This window comes from Jaculus jaculus, chromosome X (assembly GCF_020740685.1).
Source record: "Jaculus jaculus isolate mJacJac1 chromosome X, mJacJac1.mat.Y.cur, whole genome shotgun sequence".
NCBI classification, from domain to species: Eukaryota; Metazoa; Chordata; class Mammalia; order Rodentia; family Dipodidae; genus Jaculus; species Jaculus jaculus.
In genome coordinates, this window is record NC_059125.1 from 39,338,934 (window position 1) to 39,360,289 (window position 21,356).

General features: G+C 36.5%; 1 protein-coding gene across 1 annotated transcript in view; it reads left to right on the forward strand.

The window, feature by feature from the left end:
• Otc (ornithine transcarbamylase) overlaps positions 1 to 21,356 on the forward strand; it is a 75,879-nt gene that overhangs the window by 16,640 nt on the left and 37,883 nt on the right. Inside the window, exon 4 of the mRNA XM_004665738.2 lies at positions 8,996 to 9,083. Within this exon, the coding sequence (XP_004665795.1) occupies positions 8,996 to 9,083 (88 nt within the window). The remainder of the gene's footprint in view (positions 1 to 8,995; positions 9,084 to 21,356) is intronic.

The following is a 21,356-nucleotide window of genomic DNA, read 5'->3' on the forward strand; positions in this document are numbered from 1 at the left end:
TTACCTACCCTTTAGAAATTGGTCTGGGTGTGTCAGAGACCCATCTATTTCAATTTCATTGCCTCTTCCTTCATGCTCTCTTTGTCCCAGTATTGGAAACCAGGTGAGGAAAGGCTAGCAGAAAGTGAAATTACTCTGACTTCCAAATATACTGTTAGTGCCTAGTATCCCAGACAATCAAAGCTCACATTTTCTCATTTTTCTAAAGGATTATCTCTGTAATGAGTTTTCAAAAATCTGTTTTGAAACTTATAAGCCACGAATCACCTCTTTTCTTCATCTCTGCATTTATCCTCTATCAGACCTCCTTAGGATCCATAGTATAACTTCCCAGACAAAGCCAAGGAGAAAGTGCCAAAAACAAAAACAAAAACATATTGTAGGATTCTTTACATGTATTATCCTACCTTATAATTATCAGAGGTTTTCAGGGCTTAAAAGTGTATTACTACTGTACCACATATGTTTTTTTTTCTTGTAATAATCAATAATGAGGTTTATCAAATGTTTAATCAAAATGAAGTTCAAGGGCTGGAGAGATGGCTTAGTGGTTAAGCGCTTGCCTGTGAAGCCTAAGGACCCCGGTTCGAGGCTCAGTTCTCCAGGTCCCACGTTAGCCAGATGCACAAGGGGGCACACGCGTCTGGAGTTTGTTTGCAGAGGCTGGAAGCCCTGGCATGCCCATTCTCTCTCTCTCCCTCTATCTGTCTTTCTCTCTGTGTCTGTCGCTCTCAAATAAATAAATAAAAAAAATTTAAAAAAATGAAGTTCAAGAAAAGTAAATCATTTGCTAAGTTTACTAAATACAAACAATGTCAACATTAAGATTTCCAGTCTATTCTTCTTATTAATGTATTGTTTCATTGCCTTTTGAGAGAAGGAAAAAGGGAAATATCGAATGTATCTCCGCATAACCCATATACCTCAATAAGGAGGGGCCGGGGGAAGGGGTAGGACATGGATGAGGCTAACAATGGTACCAACTTGACTGTATTCACTGAGTACAAAGCTGATTAATAAAAAATAAATTAATAAATTTAAAAAAAATTCTAGGAAGAGACCAGATTACTACATTTTGCTCATTAAATCTAGCTCCTGTAAGAGATCAATTTGATATCTCATTGATATTTGGAGGAAATGAGTGGAGCAGTAATACTCAACTTCTGTTTCCTTCTAACACTGGTCTTGCATAAGTTGGACAGAATTTTATTATATTTTATGTTTTTTAAAATTTATCATTAGTACATAAGATAAATAGAATTTTTTATGAGGTATGGTCTCACTCTAGCCCAGACTGACCTGGAATTTACGATGTAGTCTCAGGCTAACCTAGAACTCACAGTGATCCACTTACCTATGCCTCCTGAGTGCTGTGATTAAAGGTGTGCATCACCACACCTGGAAAGAAATAGTCTTCCTGAAGCCACCAAAACAAATACTAAGTAGAAATTTCTTAATTTAAAGTTTTTAAATGATTTTTTTTCTTAATTGTTAGTATTCTACCATTTTCCTCCATCCAAATGTTTTGCTTGATATAAAAATACCCCTGAATAATTGATCAGTTTCATCTTTCACAATAAGCTGTCAGTAACAAAAATAGAAAAGTTACTACTTGGTTTTGGGGTGCAGACCCTGTTCCAAGTACTGTGAAATCCTCATGACAAGGCTGGGAGGAAAAGTCCATAAATGAAAGCATGTTGAACTATGTTCAGGAAATGTCCCATTGACACTGATAGTAAATGACAGACACAAGACTGGATATTACTATTAACTGTATTTTAATTTTTTTCTAGTTTAGTTAAGAAAAACAATGGTCATGTTTTATTCTAGTAAGATTGTTTCCACAAATGGCAATAAGCATTTTATTAAATGATCATTATTATAGAAGTGCACAAAGTTGCAAATCCCAACAAAAAAGGCATAAGGAAATGGATATTTGGCCCCTAAAATGTATGGTTTGCAGAATATTTGTCATCAGTCTCTGTAAGTACCTTTGTATGTATTTGAATTCGAAATGCTTTCAACTTCAGCAGCAGGAGAATCAGTTAGAAAAGCTGACATAATACTAACAAAAATGATAAACCTCAACCCAAACCATGACAAAGCATTTCCATTGTGTATATATACATCTTTTTTTCTTCAGTGCAGGGGATGGATGCCAGGGTCTTAAGTGTGTTAGGCAAGCACTTTATCACAGAGCTGTATCCCCAGATATACAGATTATATGGTATATTTTATATTATATGCTATAATTTTTCAAGTATACAGCCTGTTTCCTTGGTGTTTAGAATGTGAATGAGATGCAATTAACCATCTTTTACATGCCTAGATTTGTACCACCCCCTGAGGTGGGTGATCATCATAGAACACTCTGGAAGGACTCCATCCTACACTTGAAATTCAGATTCAAAGATTCAACAATATTTTCCTTATCTCAGGAAACAGAATATAATTCTCTGACCACATTAATTGTTTCTGTAAAATGTTTATTAAAGTACAGCAAACATACAGGAAAATGCACAAATTAAGCAGTGCCTACTAGTTCAATGCATTCTTATAGTGAACACATCCTTGTTATTAACACTCAGATGAAAAAGAATGTTAGTAGCACTCACAGAAGCGCTCCTTTCTAACCTTGTATTTCCTTGCAGTTGCTACACCTCTAATCCAAGGGTAATCATTATCCAGGCTTTTAATGCTCAGATTAGTTGTGCCTGTTTTCAACAGTTGTATGAAAGGAATCATTCAGTGTATGTTCTTTTGTGTCTGACTTCTTTTGCTCCATATTAAGTCTTTGTATGTAGTTGTGGCTCATTCACTCTGTGTATGCCTCTCTGAAAAGCCAGGAAATTTTCCTGTGCATCTGCTGTTGAATATATTCCTTTATTGCAAATTAATTGAGCTGTTTGTCAGATACGTTTATTAATATCAGTAAGTGCAGAAGCTGATAGAAAAATGCACAGGGCATTGTAAGTGATGGGTTCTTTTTATTATTTAACAGTAGTATTTCACTTTCAAGGTGACATAGAAGTTGGGGCCTCAGCAGTTGTTCCAAATTCATCATCTTTACAAAGACACTAATACAAAAATTTTTATTCTATTCTACAGAAATTTTGATTCTATGAACAGAAAGGTTAATGGGTGCTTTGCTTCAACTAGCAAGAGCCCTTAGATTCCCTCATGTTTATAATGAATGAATTATATATTTTACCATTCCTTTCAAAGTCTGAAGAAATCTATGAGGAAAAGGAAAGAGCAAAGTAAGATTTATTTTTCCAAACATAAATTGGGAAATGAACCCATTGCTCAAAAACATCTGGTGTGAAAGCATAGGCAAGTGAAATGGGTAAAATAAGATATTTCTGGAGAAAAGGTAGAAAAAGAGTGGAGACTCACCCTTATGTTTCCTCCTCCTCAGCCATGTTTGTTGTTTTCAAGAACTCTGACACTCATTGAAGCCCTTTCAACAATGTGGAGTGATAAATTACTGAGTGTTTTACTTGTGCCTATAGATTAGAGTCTAAATTTCATTTTGGTCAGTGATAAAATAGAAATTCTTTCTTAGAGGCAATTTTCCTATAGTTTACCTTTTTCTTTTAGCTGTGAAATTCTTGATTTCTATTTTAATGTCCCCTCTTACTACCTCCACCTCCTGAGTCCAGGCTCAGGGAGAATCTTCTTCATAGCACAATGAATTGGTGCAACAAAGTAAATTCTACTCAGGTAATGAACATGACTTAGGTCAGACCTACCAAGATACCTTACTTTTTTTTTTTTTTTGCAATATTCCTCCATACTGTCAACCCTAAGCAGTTCTCACAGCAGTAATAGACATGTGGGAGGTGTACAGCAAAGATTTACTTGGTGAATGTGGATAGATAAAGGTGTATAGGTAAAACAGTGTTCAAATGTGATTATTAATTGCAAGCATCGTTCAACTTCAGCAGTTTATGTCACAGATAATAGATCTTTTTGTTCTTTCAGTCAACAGAAGGAGAGTTTTTCAGTGTAGAAAATGGGTCTTCTCTCCAGAGTCAATGCCTTCTTTTTTTCCTTCCATCCATTTCTCCTTCCTTTCCTCCCTCCTTCCCTTCCTCCTATTTAATTATTATTTCCTTAGCACTAACTATTTTCCAATACATCTGTAAGCAAAGCAGAGAAAAATTCATGTCTTAATACCCTTATCTTTTACTAGATACAGAAACACAAACAATAGGTAAATTATGCTGGAAGAAGTATGCTCTCAGCAAGAAGAAGATTGTGACTTTGTCAGAGGCAGAAATGTTTATAACATCATTAGATTTTTGCTTTTACTCTGAATGAAATGAAGTCTCACTAAAAATTTTGAAAAAAAAATGGAGGGACACAATCTAAGTTACATTTTAAAAAATGGCTCTGACTATTCTGTAGAAAATAGACTGTGGAAGTAAGGATGAGGAAACAAGATAGAAGCAGTGAACTTTGTTAGTGAAATCTGGGAGGAGAGAGGTCCAGAAATGAGTGATAGCAATGAAAGGGTAGGGGATACACACACACACACACACACACACACACACACACACACACACACACATTGGTTTTCTGAGGTAGGGTCTCGTTCTAGCTCAGAGCTGACTTGGAATTTATTCTGTAGTCTTAGGGTGGCCTTGAACTCATGGCTATCCTCCTACCTCTGCCTCCTGAGTGCTGGGATTAAAGGTGTGTGCCACCATGTCCAGCTCTAGTTATATGTTTAAAAGAGAGCCAGCAAGATGAAATTTATTTGTCAAAAGATAGATGTTTAAAATCACTTTAAGTTTTCTGTCTGAGCAATAATGAAAGCTGCCTGTAGGGCAGGTTGCAAGGGAAAGATCAGGAGTTCTCTTTGACATGTATTCACTTTGAAATGGCTATTAGACATACAAAGACATACAAAAGGCATTTGGGGGCTGTAGAGATGGCTTAGTGGTTAAGACACTTGCCTGTGAAACCTAAGGTCCCAGGTTCGATTGCCTAGTACCCACATAAGCCAGATGCACATGTTGGCACATGAGTCTGGAGTTTGCAGTGGCTAGAGGCCTGGGAACACCCATTTTCTCTCTCTCTCTCCCCCTCTTTTTCTATCTATTTCAAATGAATGAATATTTCTTTTTTTTAAAAAAAGAAAAAGCAGTTGGATATGAGGCTAGTTTTGGAGAGAGGTCTGGCTTACAGATGTTGAGCGTCATCAGCATAGAGATAGTACGGATGTGATATATGGTAAAGGGAATGAGTTAAGAGAAGAGGATTAATAACTTTCCTTGGAATGCAGCAATATTCAGAAGTCAAGAAAATACAAGGGGTCAGAAATCGAGACTGAGAAGGAACAATTGCCAATGTAGATATAAAAGCAAGAAGGTTTATTATTCTATTCCTCGTGTGAAGAAAGTTTATTACAAGAAATTGGTGCTCCATTTTGTCAAGTCACACTAGACTACGAAGTGAAAAAAAAAAAGAAAGAAAAAAAACTAAGAAGAGGAGTGTTTTCATGTAAGGGTGGCTTGCAAATCCTTATTGGGCCAGGTTTGGTGGAAATGAGAAGAGGTGGATAGAGAGAGGGAGAGAGAGAAAAAAAAGGCTAAGGAGAGAGAGGAGAAGAGAGCAGAGAGACCAACAGAGAACAGAGTTAAATAGTTTTGCTGCAAGGGAAAGTAAAAACTTAAAGTTATACTTGACAGAGGAAGTAGGAACAATAGAAAACGTGAACTTGTGTTTGTTATTAGTGAGTGAAAAATTGAGTGTAGTCCATTGAAGATACAATTTATGTAGTTGTATCTTGGAGAAAGTGAAGAATTATTAATATTGTGTCCATGATCAGGACAAAGATTGCCTTCTGGTGCATGAGTGGGGGCCTGGGCAAAAATGATACATATTATTGGGCATTTGAAAGAAGATCTGGAGCACATGGGTGAGTGGGTCATGGAAAGCATACAAAATGGGGGGAAGAGGCATGGAAACATCAGGCATGGAAAGTTCATCTGTGCTTAATAGGAAAGAAAGTAGAGTACATGGACATGGCTGCTATTATGACGTGGTCCAAGTGATCAATTCTCATCTAGTTCACATATGTCTCCTAACTAGTCTCTTTGGTTCTGCTCCACTACTTATGTCTCATTAAAACATATCTAATTATATTACTTCTCTGCTCTGAGTTCCAATTAATTTATATTTTCCTCAAACACAAGTAAACGTTGTTGCCTCCCACCTCTCTCTGCTTTTTTCCTCCCTCACGTTCAACTACTTTACTCCTTACACTGTATCTTCCACACACCAACCTTCCTGCTTTCCCTTGAAAGTTCCAATTATGTCCCTTATACAGAATCTTTGCACTTCTCTTCCCAGTGTCCCATGTTTTCCATGGCCCACTCTCACACATTCCTCCATCTGCAGGCAAATGCCACACAGTTTGGCTTTCTTAATCATGGTACTAAAATGAGAATTGTCCTCGACACTTCCTGCCCCCATATTGCTCTATTTTATAGCACTTACCAGTATTTAATACGTATTTAATTTATTCATATACTTTATTATCAGTACCTCCTCATTAAAATATAAGTTACAGGAAGGCAGGGAGTTGTGTTTTATTTATAATGCTTCTCTCAATGCCTAGGAAAGCAACTGGGCTTTAGTTTAAGAAAGCAATACAATTCAGAACCTTAATGTGATATTGGTATTAGTGGTAACTCATTTTTAGACTTTTGGATCCTCAGAGCCTCTGTCTATAAAATTCTTACAACAATATCTTCTGAGTTCCTTCTCAGAAGGACTCAGTGGAAGAATGTTTTTAAAGGGCCAGCTCAGGATAATGCTTTGTGACTAATCAGTGCATGATTTAGACCATGGTAGCTTCTGGTAAAGGAACACACGCAATAATAGAAACAAAGGCTATTTCTGTGGCTTTTTGTTTTTTATTGTGGAAGTTTTAAAATACATACAAAATAGAAATATTAACATAAAGAACACTGCAGTAATGCTCATATTAATCTAACACTTGTGACTATATTGTCTTGTTTAATTTCTCTTTTTCTTTTTGTTGCTAAAATAATTAGAAATTAAGTTATATATGATAATTCATCCCCAAATTCATTAGTTTGCATTTTCAAAAAGTACAGTATATTTTCCTATATAGCTGCAATATAATTAACAAAATAATGATTTCCTAATATCATTTACTCTCAGTCCATACTGAAATACCATTATACAAATTGCACTAAACCATTAGTGGATAATTTCATGAAACCTTGAGTCAAATTCCCATTTGTGGGTCTAATGTTCCTCACTCCATTCTCCATACAATTAACGATTTCCCCCTTATAGAGGGAATCCCTTAAACAGATGGGATTAGCAAATTATACCAGTTATATATGTCCCCAAAGAGAAATTAGGTACATTTCAATATGGAGGGCAGAATAATATTTGCAAAGTACCACAGACAAATCTCTATCTTGACATTATTCTTATTTGCCTTTAATTATATACTAGAGAAAATCTACCCATTGAGTCTCTCAGATGAGGTAGAAAAGTTTTGGCTGACTGTTACCATCTCCCATAACTTTGTCTAAGAGTATGTACCAAAAGAACTCTGTTTGTGCTCACAGAGTTTAACTGTGCCTTGGAGCAGACCCCTGTGTGTCTTATCCTCTTCAGCATAATGGAATGTGCTATGAGAACATGGCGGAAGCCATGCTTCTCTGCTCAAGTGTCTGCAGTGTTCTCACCATGTAAGGACAGTCAAAAGCTGCAAGGGCCAAGTACCAGCGGCACTCAGCTCAATCTTCCTTGGAAGATAAATAAAATAATAGAGTGATCCTTTAACTCTTACTAACCATCTCAATGGTTTTTCATTTGAAACATTTTCTAAAACCTGTACAATTTATGTACAGAAAAATGCACATGTGTCCATTTTAATATTAATAAACTCATACACCCCTGTAATCTACAAGCCTTTTAAAGCTATAAAACTTTTTAAAAATTATTTTAATTATTTTTATTTCTGATACATAGACAAAGAGGGAGAGAGAGAGAGAGAATGGGTGTACTAGGGCCTTTCAGACACTGTATATAAACTCTAGATGTGTGCGCCCCCTTGATAACATGTATGATATGGCATACTTGCATCACTATGCATCTGGGTACTTGGGACCTGGAGATTCAAACAGGTATTCTTAGGCTTTGCAAGCAAGTGCTTTAACTACTAAGCCATATCTCCAGCCCAAGATATAAATTTTTTTAATTATCCCAGCAAACTACCCAGCACTACTTTCCAGTCAATGTCTTGTCACACAAAAGCTCTCTTAATTTCTTCCACTCTTAGTTAGTTTTGACCAAAACTAAATGTTTACTGGTTAGTGTCTACCTACTTGAATTCGGGGTAGTATTTCTGAAAGTTTGTTATATTTTATTGCTGAGTAGTTTCCCACAGAAATTCATAATATCCCATATAACTCCAGTTTCTTTCTTCGTTATCCTGATATACATCTTTTTGCATTTTAAATACTAAAAACTAGGCTTAGGTCCCAAAAGGGAGCAAAATTGCCTTATTATGAACACTTGAAAAAAAAAAAAACAGTAACAATGATATTTAAATGTTAAAGTTCTAGGAATTTTTTTAAAGTTTTATCGGAAAAAAAAAGCAGCTTAACTGGTGCTTTCTTCTAGGAAACTTTATTCACAGTTCAAAAATGCTTGTGCATGTGTAAAAATTATTTGAATTAAGCATAAGGGTAAAACTTCATAATTTGAAATGTACTCATATTCAAATAAAAAAACAGTAACAATGTTGGCATATATATGAAGGAAAGTTAAATCTGTGTTTACAAAATTTCACCTACTTCCCTTGTCACCATTTTGCTTTGCTTGAGGCATTCCTGTGAGAGAGGTTGGAGAACTTTAAAGTGGTGACTTTTGAGTTGAGATTTTACACTCTATTTCTCTTTTCGAAAAGTTTTTTTTTTTTTTTCTTTTGCTTTTATTGTAGGTTTTGCTCTTCTTGGAGGACACCCTTGTTTTCTTACCACACAAGACATTCATTTGGGTGTGAATGAAAGTCTCACAGATACTGCTCGGTTTGTAAATTTTTTATTATCTCTAAAACTTATTTCAAAATCAGATGGAATCATTTCAAAAAATAACATGTTTCTTCTTAAATAATGGCTATTCCTCTCAATAGTTTGTAGTTCTTTTTCTCCACCGCCCCGCCACCTCTGTCCATGATGTTTGCAATTCTACTCCTTCATTCTCTAGCCACATTATGGATTAAGATTGCTATTCTTAGAAATTTTGAAAGGCTTCAGATAATAAAATTTCAAACTTAGGAAAATTCAGAAATTGTCAAACATGGCTTTTATATGTAATAGTCAAGGGAAGTAGAAGTTCAGCGAAATTGATATGTTCAATGACTTATAATTCATTAGTATCAATAATGTCAATAGTTAATACTTATGTCCTAGGTAAAGTTATAACTTTTTTAATTCTCATAACAACCTAAATAGTTGGACATACAGCAGTGAAACAACCAAATTTGAAATACATTGGCTGTTATACTACAAATTCTTCAATCTCAAAGTATTAATATAATATAGTTATTCTGTGGTCTTTTAGAAACTCTGACAGTTAATGGCTCTACCATTATCAATATGTGGCCTTCAAGGTCACCCTGAATATAAATCTCCATCCAGGACCAAGGAAACAAGAACATTGAGGTGCTATACTTGCTTCAAGGCATCTTAGTGCAGAAGTGAGTGGCTCAGTCACTTGCACCAATATTCTATCAGCAGTTACTAGTATCTCAATCTCACCTAAATGAAAGAAGAATAGGCAAAAGGCTCTGATCCTCTCACTATGTTATACTGAAAAGTTTAAACATGCAATGATCTTGCCACTGTAACATGTGCAGCTGGTGAATCCTGAGCAAAGGTCTTTGTTAAATGTTTGCTCTCAATCAAGAAGACTCAATATTTTTCCCCTAAACAATTATATGTCATAAAATAACTACTTACTGATACTATCTGCTTTTTATGGCAACCAGCCTCATATATACTAAATAATTCACCTTATATGTTTTGCTGAGAAGATTTCAATAGCCCATCTTTAAAACTTTCATGTTGATGAAATGCCACTGTTATAAATTCATGGAGCTGAGGGTATGGCTTAATAGTAAAGCACTTGGCTAGTATACATGAGGTCCTGGGGCCAATCCCCAGCAACACAAAAATAAAATTAAATGTGAGAATTATAATTGTGAAACAAATAAATCATACTGTGGATACTGTGACTGCTTCTTGCTATTAGTTATTGAACAACCTTCCCATGTAGTACAGAAGTCATATAATAGAGGTCTGTGTAAGGAAATTGTATCAGAATAATTTTTTTTTGAGGTAGAGTTTCACTGTAGTCCAAGCTGACCTGGAATTCACTAGTAGTCTCAAGGTGGTCTCGAACTCATGACGATCCTCCTACCTCTGCTTCCCAAGTGCTGGGATTAAAGGCATGCACCACCATGCCTGGCTTACCACTTCTTTTTTAATGACAACTTCCATAATTGTAAACAATATTGCTATTCTTGTACTTGTCTCAGGCCAAATGAGTATATGCTATTATTCTTATGAGACTTGTATGTATGAAGATGCCTTGATCTGTAAGATTGACCAGGGCACTACTACTGCCATGCAATCTGTATAGCTCCAGATAATTTGCAGTGGTCAGTTTTTGTTGTTGTTTTGTCTCCATTTAAGAACAACACTCGTTTTGTTTTGCTCATTGTGGGGCTGGAGAGATGGTGCACAGGTTAAAAGCACTTGTTTGCAAAGCCTCTCAGCCCTGGTTTAGTTCCCCTGTACCCACATAAAGCCAGATGCACAATGTGGTGCACAATGTACAGTGGCAAGAAGCCCTGGTGTGTCCATACTCACTCACTCACTCAAGTAAATTAAAAATTATGGCTAAAATATGTGGAAAGCAGTTTCTTATGCTTAAAATAATGTTGCTTTTGTGGAAAACTTAAAATTAGCTTTTATCTGAAGTGCCTTAAGTAGATTCTTAATTTACTTTTCTAGTACTGGTTTAAATATAATCTGTTATGTATTTTTAAGCTACTATTAAAATGTATTATTGTGGCAAAAAACTTTCATGTTGAAAGATAGTGTGTTATGTCATATAGGGCAATGGGAATATTAATAAGTGGTGTGATTACCTGCTGGGTTCTAAGGAAAGAATAAATGAACATAACTTAGTTTTTCTTTCAAATATGCTGACACTAATTGAGGTTCTATTTGCCTAGTAACTCAAATTCTACAAAAGTAAAGGATACTTTATTTAAAATCAAGTAGTAAAAGCAAGTTAAAGGAGAAAACCTGAGATATATCCAGGAGATGAGTTTCAGTGGAGACCCTTCAGATAGCATTAGATGAATTGGAATGAATATGTCATGTGTGAACTAATGACTGGGAAAGTATACAGTTGAAGGTACCACTGAGAATCCAAGAAAGAGTTAGGCAGTATAGATTGATAGCCAGAATGAAGGCAAAAGTCCAACAATTAGAGGAATGGGAATGATCCAAAAAGCAAGAGACAAATAGTCAGCCACGATTGAAAGCTAGGGATGAGTACATAAATTGCCTGCTCTCCATGCAAATCCCCTGTAGTCTTTAGATAGACAAGCTCTACATTTAACCTGAGAAAACCAAATCTCTAAGTGTTCTCCTAGTGGAGTCACACAAGAAATGCTTAATTCCCGAGTAATAACTTGAAACAATGTTTATGAAATATCAACATGGTAGAAGTTCATTAGTGACCCAGACCCCCAGAGTTTATATTGGAGACTGATCACATTGATGCATACTACCTCAAATGTACCCAAATTCTAGGCACTCTGATAGAAAGCAGGCATTAACCTCAAGCCAGATTGCTTAATTTAAAAAAAAAAAAAAAAAAAAAAAAAAAAAAACACTTTAGGCACAGAGAGCTACTCTTATCAGTCCTGTGAACAGTGAAAACACCCTAAAATGAAGTAACCAGATACTACAAAGAACAAATCTTACAAGCAGACCTTTCAAATAGTATCACCCAGACTTGCTATGTAAACACTTTCCAGAAAATTTTAAAAATTAAGACCACTTAGTTGTACTACTTGTCTGTCTACACTGTGGCCTACATAGGCAAACATATTTCTGTACTATTGATTCATCAATTAAAAGGGGTTTCTGATGTTCAGTATCCACTTCATATTCTAAAATGCATGCAACATATGTGATATAAGTACTTGTCCTTAAGCAGAGGTATAATCCAGTGTGAACTTTGTGTGAACAGATGCAGAGTAATTTGGATTGGGGTAGTGATGAAAGGTAGGGAGATTAGTGCCAGAGGTTCTAAACCTTATATTTGGAGTTATATTGGTGAGCTTCTTAAAATGTAAAATTCTTGAACCAACACTCAGAAATTATAATTTTCCTGTTAAGTTTCAGATGGTTTCTGAGAATCTACATTTTAACAACCTTCCCATATGATTTTTGACATGAAGATAGCTGGACTACTTTGAGACACCTTGAGTTGGGAAGTGGTATAGGGAGCCAAGGCCATCGTGCTGTGAATCTGGATTAAGGAAATCATGATAAAGAAAGGGATGGATAATAATGGGCTTACATGGTTTCATAACTGATTATGGAAGGTGAATAGATAATCGAGGTGAAATGATTCCAGATTTGTTTCTCTTAAGGTGTGGGTGGGTGTAGGAAGTTTCTACTTTTTTGGGGGGGTGATAAATTTGATATTGGATACAGTATATTAAAAGTTGAACCTCAGAGTACATATTTCCACAAGATATTGTAGATAAGGATCCTTGGGCAACATTGAGAATTGGACAAGTGCATGTATGTATAAGGTTAGCAGTTAAAAGTGAGCTGTGAAGCTTCATTGTGGGAGAATTGCAGAGGCTGTACTTAGCAAGCTGATGAAATTGGGATAAAAAGATAATAAGGATAATATAATCTTAGAAGAGGCTGGGATGGGCGATGAAGGTGTCAGAAAAGGGAGTCATTACTATGGAAATCTGACTTCCTTCTGTGTGCCTCATTATTGCTTAATCTGCCAAAATATCTGACAAACAGGATATACTGAGACTCAGAAATTCAATAAACCTAAATTGAAGAAGACAAGAGAAATGTACTCTTCTCCACAGAGGAAATTAAACATGGGAAATAAAGAAGTGAAACTCAATGACATCTGCCTTGCAATATGCTCCGAACAACCCTTAACAATGACCACCTTTGCTTTTTATGGAAGTTTAACTTTTAAAAATGCAAAGTGATTGTACGGTGCTTGAATGGCAGCACTTGCCTTTTTTGTTCAAGAGAATAGTGCACACCAGACACTGACTGATAGCACTGCTTCTCCAAGCTACCTGTCTGGCTGCTTTGGGGATCTGGTAGAATAAAAAGTGCCTGTGCACTGGAGAAAGGAAAAAACTGAAGGAGAATTAGTAAGTGCAGCCTCAGAACAGGAGGAGAAAATCAAAGCCAGACCAGTTTTTGAATAACTATTAAATGCAGGTTCAAAAGTATCAATTTTCTTTAGCTGATGAAATTCTTCATTTATTCAAAGCTACTTATTTAATACCCAGTTTTTCTTGCAGACATTGTTTTAGCATTAAGAATAAAACGCTGTTCAGGTCAAACAAGATCTTTTTTGATTTGGAAATACATTGTACAGGGAGGAGGCATTCCCTAAATAAATACATAAAGCACAAGTAGGAGATTTGGTTGAAATAAATACTAGGATGAAGCTGAAGCAGAAGCAGAATGGTTTGTTGGGTATGTAGAGGCTATCTTACATGAGGTGTTCAGGGAAGGCTTTCTCTGGAGGTGGCAGTCAAGCTGAGAACTCAGTAAAAATTCAGAGCCAGCCTTTGAGAACATTATCACAGACAGAAAGAACTGCTGGTGCAACGGCCTAAAGCAGCAAGAAAAATGACTGCATTTAAGCACAAAAACAAATCCTGTAATGTTCCAAAATTGGCAAGTAAACATATTTTAGTTTTAAATATAAAAAATATGTACATATCTTGTGTGTTGGCCCTCAATCCCATCCACAACAGGAAGGAAAAAAATAAAATAAGGCTGGGTGTTGTTGTGTGTACCAATAATCTCAGCACTTGGGAGTCTGAAATAGGAAGATTCGTCATTTCTTGTCAGCCTGGGCTTCATTACAAGACCCTATCTCAAAACAAAACAAACCAAAAACAGAAAAGTCAGGCTGGAGAGATGGCTTAGCGGTTAAGCGCTTGCCTGTGAAGCCTAAGGACCCCGGTTCGAGGCTCGGTTCCCCAGGTCCCACGTTAGCCAGATGCACAAGGGGGCGCACGCGTCTGGAGTTCGTTTGCAGTGGCTGGAAGCCCTGGCGCGCCCATTCTGTCTCTCTCCCTCTATCTGTCTTTCTCCCTGTGTCTGTCTCTCTCAAATAAATAAATAAAAAATGAACAAAAAAATTTAAAAAAAAACAAAAAACAGAAAAGTCACATCAAGAAATTGCAAAACCTAAGGACTAAAGGAAACCTAGATATCTAAATATTCAAAAATGTGTTGTGCAGCATTATCACTAGAATTCATTCATTCATCTTAACTATCTTACTGCTTATTTCCAATGACAATTTCAATTGTTCCGCATGTGAAATCACCCTCAAGCCTGTGAAAACTACCATTCTATTCTGTGCATCTGTGAGTTTGACTATTTTTAATATCTCAAGCATTTGGCCTTCTGTGTCTTGCTTATTTTATTTGGCATAATGCCTTCCAAGTTCATCTCTGTTTTTGCAAATACAGGATTTCCGTCTTTGCAAACAATGAATGAAATTTCAATGTGTGCATATACCACATATTTTTTCTCCATTCATTTGTTGATTTAAGTTGTTTCCACATTTCAATTACTTTGACCAATCCTGCAAAGAACATTAAACTGAAAATATGCCTTCCAGATCCTGATTTCAATTATTTTGCACAGATACCCAGTACTATTGTTGGTGCTAAATAATGTAGTAGTTCTGCTTTTTTTTTCTCAATTTTTATAAACATTTTCCATGAATATAAAAACTATCCATGGTAATACCCCCCCCAACTTTCCCCTTTGAAATTCCATTTTCCATCATATCCCCTCCCCATCTCAAACAGTCTCTCTTTTATTTTGATGTCATGGTCTTTTCCTACTCTTATGATGGTCTTGTGTAGGTAGTGTTAGGCACTATGAGGTCATGGATATCCAGGCCATTTTATGTCTGGAGTCCTACCCTTCCTTTGGCTATTACATTCTTTCCTCCACCTCTTCTGCATTAGACTCTGAGCCTTGGAAGGTGTGATCGAGATGTTACTCAGTACTCCAGTCACTTCTTTCCAGCACTATGATACCTTCTGAGTCATCCCAAAGTCACTGCCATCTGAAAAGTGAAAATTCTCTACCCAAAGTGAGAGTAGCATTAATATAAGGGTATAAATATTAAGAGAAGTGCTTACTGGGCAGTTTGATAAGCATAGTATATACATTTTTCCAGACATCAGCAGATGTTACATCCCTAGGGCTCATGACTACCCCTGTTTTAAGTTTTCAGTATCAGGGATGTGTTTCCCCCCATGGAGCATGTCTCCAGTCCAATTGGAGGGCAGTTGGTTTCCACCATGACAGATGTGCACCCGTTGGCTCATTTGGCCTGGCTGGCCAATTATAAGGCTTGCAGTGTCCACTGTTGAGTATCTTCACTGGTGGGATCTCTTTCTCCCATTGAACTACATGTAGAATGGCTTCTTTCAGCTTTCTGTCAGCTGGTCTACATGGAGGAGGTTATCAGCTCAATTCCAGCAGGATTTCTCAGTGGCCTTACATCCCAAGTATGTGAAGTCTTCAGTAATAGGGTCTTACCATTGATTTCTGGTGGGAAACCTAGGGCCTTGGCAATGGCCTATATTGTTTTGGGGGCATCAGGGACCTCCCTGGCCAACAACTCACTGGAGGTATCCCATGCCTGGCACTGAAAATTTTCTAACAACAATCTATGGTTCCTGAGTGTTCCATTGTCTGAAACCAGAGGATTCCATGTGATTTATTTGTATCCTCTTAGATTTTGATTAGCCCTCCCTCCACTTTTCCTTTACTAAATCTCAATTTACTCAATTATTCACAGATACCCAGTACTATTGGTGCTAAATAATGTAGTAGTTCTGCTTTATTTTTTTTTTTTTGAGGAAAGTCTATATTCTATTTTCTTTTTTTCTTATTGTTGATTTGTTTTGTATTTCAAGGTAGGTCTCGCTCTAGCTCAGGATGACCTGGAATTCACTTTGTAGTCTCAAGGTGGCCTCAAACTCATGGCGATCCTCCTACCTCTACCCCCTGAGTGCTGGAATTAAAGGACTGCACCACCAAACCCAGCTATATAGTATTTTCTAATTCTTGTACTTGCATTTTGAAGGAATTTCTATTCAAGTTCTTTGCTCACTTTTACCATGTGCTTTGTTTTGTTATTGAGTTGCAGGAGTTCCTTAAATACTTGAATATAAATCCCTTATTCAGATATATTCTTTACAAGCTTTTTTACCTTTCTGTAGATTCCCAGCTCATTCTTCTGCTTGGTTTCCTATGCAGAAGCTTCTTAGAATCTTATGTTGAGTATACTTGCCATAATAAACAATCATTAGTGTTGTGCGACATTTTTAAAATAGTTATATATAATATAAATATCCCCAAGAGAATTTTACCTTTTTAAATTTTATTTATATATATATATATATATATATATATATATATATGAAACTCCCATTACCACTCCTTAGTGGGATTGTAGTAATCTCCATGGGTCATGAAGGCAACAGACATGTGGGGGTTGGGGACCAAGCATCAGGGTATTCCTACCTACTATGTGGCTCTTGCAATATTTCTGTCCATTCTTTCACAATATTCCCTGAGTCATGACAGGCCTGTTGTAGTCTCTGAATTTCTGCTTTTATAGGTTTTGATTATTCTACATGTTTGTCACTCTCAACCTGGTTGTTAGGCTAATAGTAAGAGCAGTATTCATGATGTCACCTCCTCTGCAATTTCTCCTGGGCCCTGGTAGATGTGGTAGAGATGGGATGTCTCATGGTGGGCAGTCAGCTATCTTCTTGTCTTATGGATGGTTCTAAGATTTCCTCTGCCACCTGGGATATTATAATTTTTAATGAGAACAAAGTCATATTGCTTCTTTTCTCCTTGAATTATAATAATATAACAGTTTCAATTTGCAAGATATTGTGGTGATTTCTACTTAGGTAACACAGAGTTGAATAGCATGTACCATGTAGATAAGTGGAGGAAGATGCAATGAGGTGTTATTTCTGAGAAGCTGGTGGTTGGAAATTCCCAACAGCACCCACAGGTTTAGTGATTCATTAAGAGTCCCTCCAAGGCTCAACATATAGTACCTTCATATCTAAGATTTATTGCATCTAAAATATGCAAATAAAATTATAAAGGGAAAGCTGAAGGTTTCTCTCAGTGGTAAAGCACTTGCTTAGTATACACAAAGCCCTAAGTTCCATCTCCAACTTTGCCAAAAAGCTGTCACTAAGGAAAATGGCACATGGAGTGAAATCTGGATGAAACCAAACACAAATTTCCACATCACTTTCCAGTGGAGTCACATATACTTAACTTCTTCAGCAAATCAGTTCCCAGGGATTTTAGTGAGGACTGTTCAAATAAGCATCCTGTGCCTAACACAGATACAAATCCCAGCCTCGCAAATAGAAAGAGGGCATTCAGCATAAACCATAGTGTATATGCTTTTGGCAGTTCAGACAATGGCAGAAGCCCTCCTAAAGTCTATGTTTCCAGATGTCAGTCAAGGGCCACCCTTGTAAACAGGCCTTCAAAGAATGAGCATCATGGAGCTGCTGTATAAGCTCCTCACTGAACAGCAAAGCTTTTGTTACTGTTCTGGATTTTTGTTACATTTGTTTTATTTAATTGCAATCTAATGTGTAAGGTAGAATATTTTATACCCATGGGAGAACAGTCTTAAAATTAAGTTGTCTTGTCTGTGCAATTTGAATGTCTGAAGGCCTAGGTTCTCACCAGAGAAAATCAACCCCACTGATTATTTCCCTCCTGACTAGCCTCTTTAGTAACTCATTTCTACAAGCTAATATACATGAAATTTGGTGAAATTAACTTCAGATTTGAGGGCATTTTCAGATGTTAATTCTATGTAGCTTTACTGGGGTTAAGAGTTGGTTATTCTATTTTTTTCCTTGCTTTGGGCTTGTACTTTTAGATGTCATAGCAGAAGTGACACCTTAGCATGACTCACCACTAATTCTTTGGGAATTTAAAATCAGATGGAACTTAGTAACAGCAGTGGGACCTTATCACTCCAGTTACAAGGCTTTGTGTTTCTTCCATAATAATAACTGTTCATGCCTAATGCTGTGAGTGCACTATTGAAAGGAGCATACAGCTTCACAGTCATTTTCACTTTAATACTTAGTAATATGGCTTTGGGAATCAATTGTATGAAAGGCTCAATATAAAACCAAATAGGGTGACATTGTTATACTCTAATTACTTTCACTATATGTAATTTATTTATAGTAGTGATCACTTACATGTTCTACCCATGCAAAACAAAGAAAGGAACATCAACATGAGTCACTGGGTTACTTTCTTAGAATTACCATAGAAAACTTTCACAGCTTTGTGGCTTAAAACAGGTTTGGGGTTGGAGAGATGTTTTAGTGTTTAAGCGCTTGCATGTGAAGCCTAAGGACCCCAGTTTGAGGCTCAATTCCCCAGGACCCATGTAGCCAGATGCACAAGGGGGCACACACGTCTGGAGTTTGTTTGCAGTGGCTGGAGGCCCTGGTGTGCCCATTCTCTCTCTCTATCTGCCTTTCTCTCTCTCTCTCTCTCTCTCTCTCTCTCTCTCTCTGTCACTCTCAAATAATAAATAAATAAATAAATAAATAAATAAATAAATAAATAAATAAATAAATAAATTTTTAAAAAATGCGACAGATTTTTGTTTGTTTTGCTCATAGTTATTCATGGCAGGAACCCCAAACATGCCCATTCCTAGAAACATTATACATCTGTCACAGCAGTTCTTGATCTTCCTTAGTGTGTAGTTATAGCACTCCAAAATCTGCTTCCATCTTCAGCTGGAACTTTCCCCTCGTGAATCTTCTTCACTTTATAAAAGCAATAGCCATTGGACTTAGGACTTATGCTGCTCCAGCACGCCTTTATCTTGACTCCTTCCATCTATAAAAATCGTGCCACGTAACAAGGTCACATTCTAAATTTGTAGTTAGAAAGGCATTTAGGGGGATACCATTGAAGCCACCATTATAGTCATGTATATCTATGCCCCTGCAGCAGCAACATGGAAGAGTTTCTGATCATTGTCATTCTGATACATCAAATGATGGATTTTTTGTTTTGATTTGATTTTTTGAGGTAGGGACTTGTTCTAGCTCAGGCTGGAGTGGAATTCACTATGTAGTCTCAGGCTGGCCTCAAACTCAAAGCAATTCTTCTACTTCAAGGTGCTAAGAGGCACCACAATGCCCCACGTATGATGGAATTTATGAAAGGATTTCTTTCTTGAGAAACAGCCAATAGATAAACTAAATAATTGTCATACTGAAAGGAATGTTTTAAAAAAGGTAAAATTTCTTGTTTTTCAATATTGTGCTCAACAGCAAATATGTGTCCAATAGTAATAAATTGGTATCTAATAAGAGATATGATATATCCATAAATCTTTATAGAAGATGTTGACACTCTACAGGATACTTGTATTTTGGTGGTAGTTTGCATGTGAAGTGTCCCTAATAGCCTCAGGTATTTGTCATTAAGTCTCATACTCAATTCCCAGCTGGTGATTGTATAGGAAGTCGAGCCTTGGAGGAGGTATGTTTCTTGGGGCTAAGCTTTGGTATTATAGCCCAAGTGCCTTTGCCAAAGCTCACTCACTGTTGCTGCTACCTCCCAACTGTCATAGAAAGATGTGGTGCCTAGCCTCTGCTGTACTGTGACATGATGAGACTTTTCCTCAAGATCATAAGCTAAAATAAACCCTTTCTTTCTTGTTCCAGTGACAAGAAAATAACTGCTACAATAGCTTTGGTTAATACTGACAAAAGTCAGTTCTTTCATGTTGAATTTTTGCTATATTCTATCAAAGGAAGTGAATTATAATGCAATCAGCAAAGACTGTAAAGCAGAGGTAGTTTTGATTTTAATTTATAGGTATCCCACATACTACCCTTTATGGTTTGAGTCACTTGCTTCTGAATCCCAGGTTTCTGAGTTGCTAAATGGAGATACTAATATTCATCTCAATGAGTTCTAGGAAGAGAAATGAGAATATGCTTGTAAAAGACAAATATGCAAAAGAAATTCAAATAATGTTGGTTGAAGCAAGTTATGATTTAATCCAATCTCTGGATGTTCTGTGACTCACTTGTAGCCATTTCTATGGTTTCCTTGTCAGCTTACAAAGGCACAATCCTGAAATTATATTTTGAAAAGGTTATTTTGAATGACATTATTCCCTAACTATTTTTCTCTGGATTTTTCAAATTTAGATCTAACATTTAAGACAAAAAATCTGGCTATTATAAAATAGTTCATTAATTAAGTTAATATGAGGATTTCATGCATCTCTGGCTTTTTCAACAAAAGCTCATTTGAGAAGACTACATCTAAGTTTGCTGAAGTTAATTCTTCATTGTTATTTATGGATGTAACCCAAAGACCCAAGTGTTATTATAACCTGGGTAGAAATTCTAGGAGGCTGGAATATTCTTCCACCTGAAGCAGACTCTATCAGAGAGGCAACTCCTTGATCATAATTACTATATATTGAGCCTGTGCATCCTCTGAGGTCTTTTGCTTTGGTAAAAATAAAAATAGGAAATATTTATTTTGAAAATGATTGAAAGCTTTTGATGGTGTCAAAATGTACAACCAAAAATTCCTCCCACTGTTTCCCAGCCAGTTACACAAACAATAAGTGTTGTCACTGATAAGAAACTAGAATCTAGATGGTACACAAATACATTGTTTACTTGCCTTTGGATTTTGTGACCATGGAGAGTTTCAGCTTGAGCTGACTGTGATTCTCTTGAGTTGTGGCCACCCTGATTGCCCGCAGCTAACACTGGTCTTTTCATAGATACATAAAACCATGAAAGTGGTATTATGCATCTTTACAACCAGGCCTTGGAACCTTCAGTTCCAAGAATGTGTCTGATGATTTTTGACTTCAGCTTGAAACAATGCAGTTATATTTCAGCTAGACTGAAAGTTACTTTTTC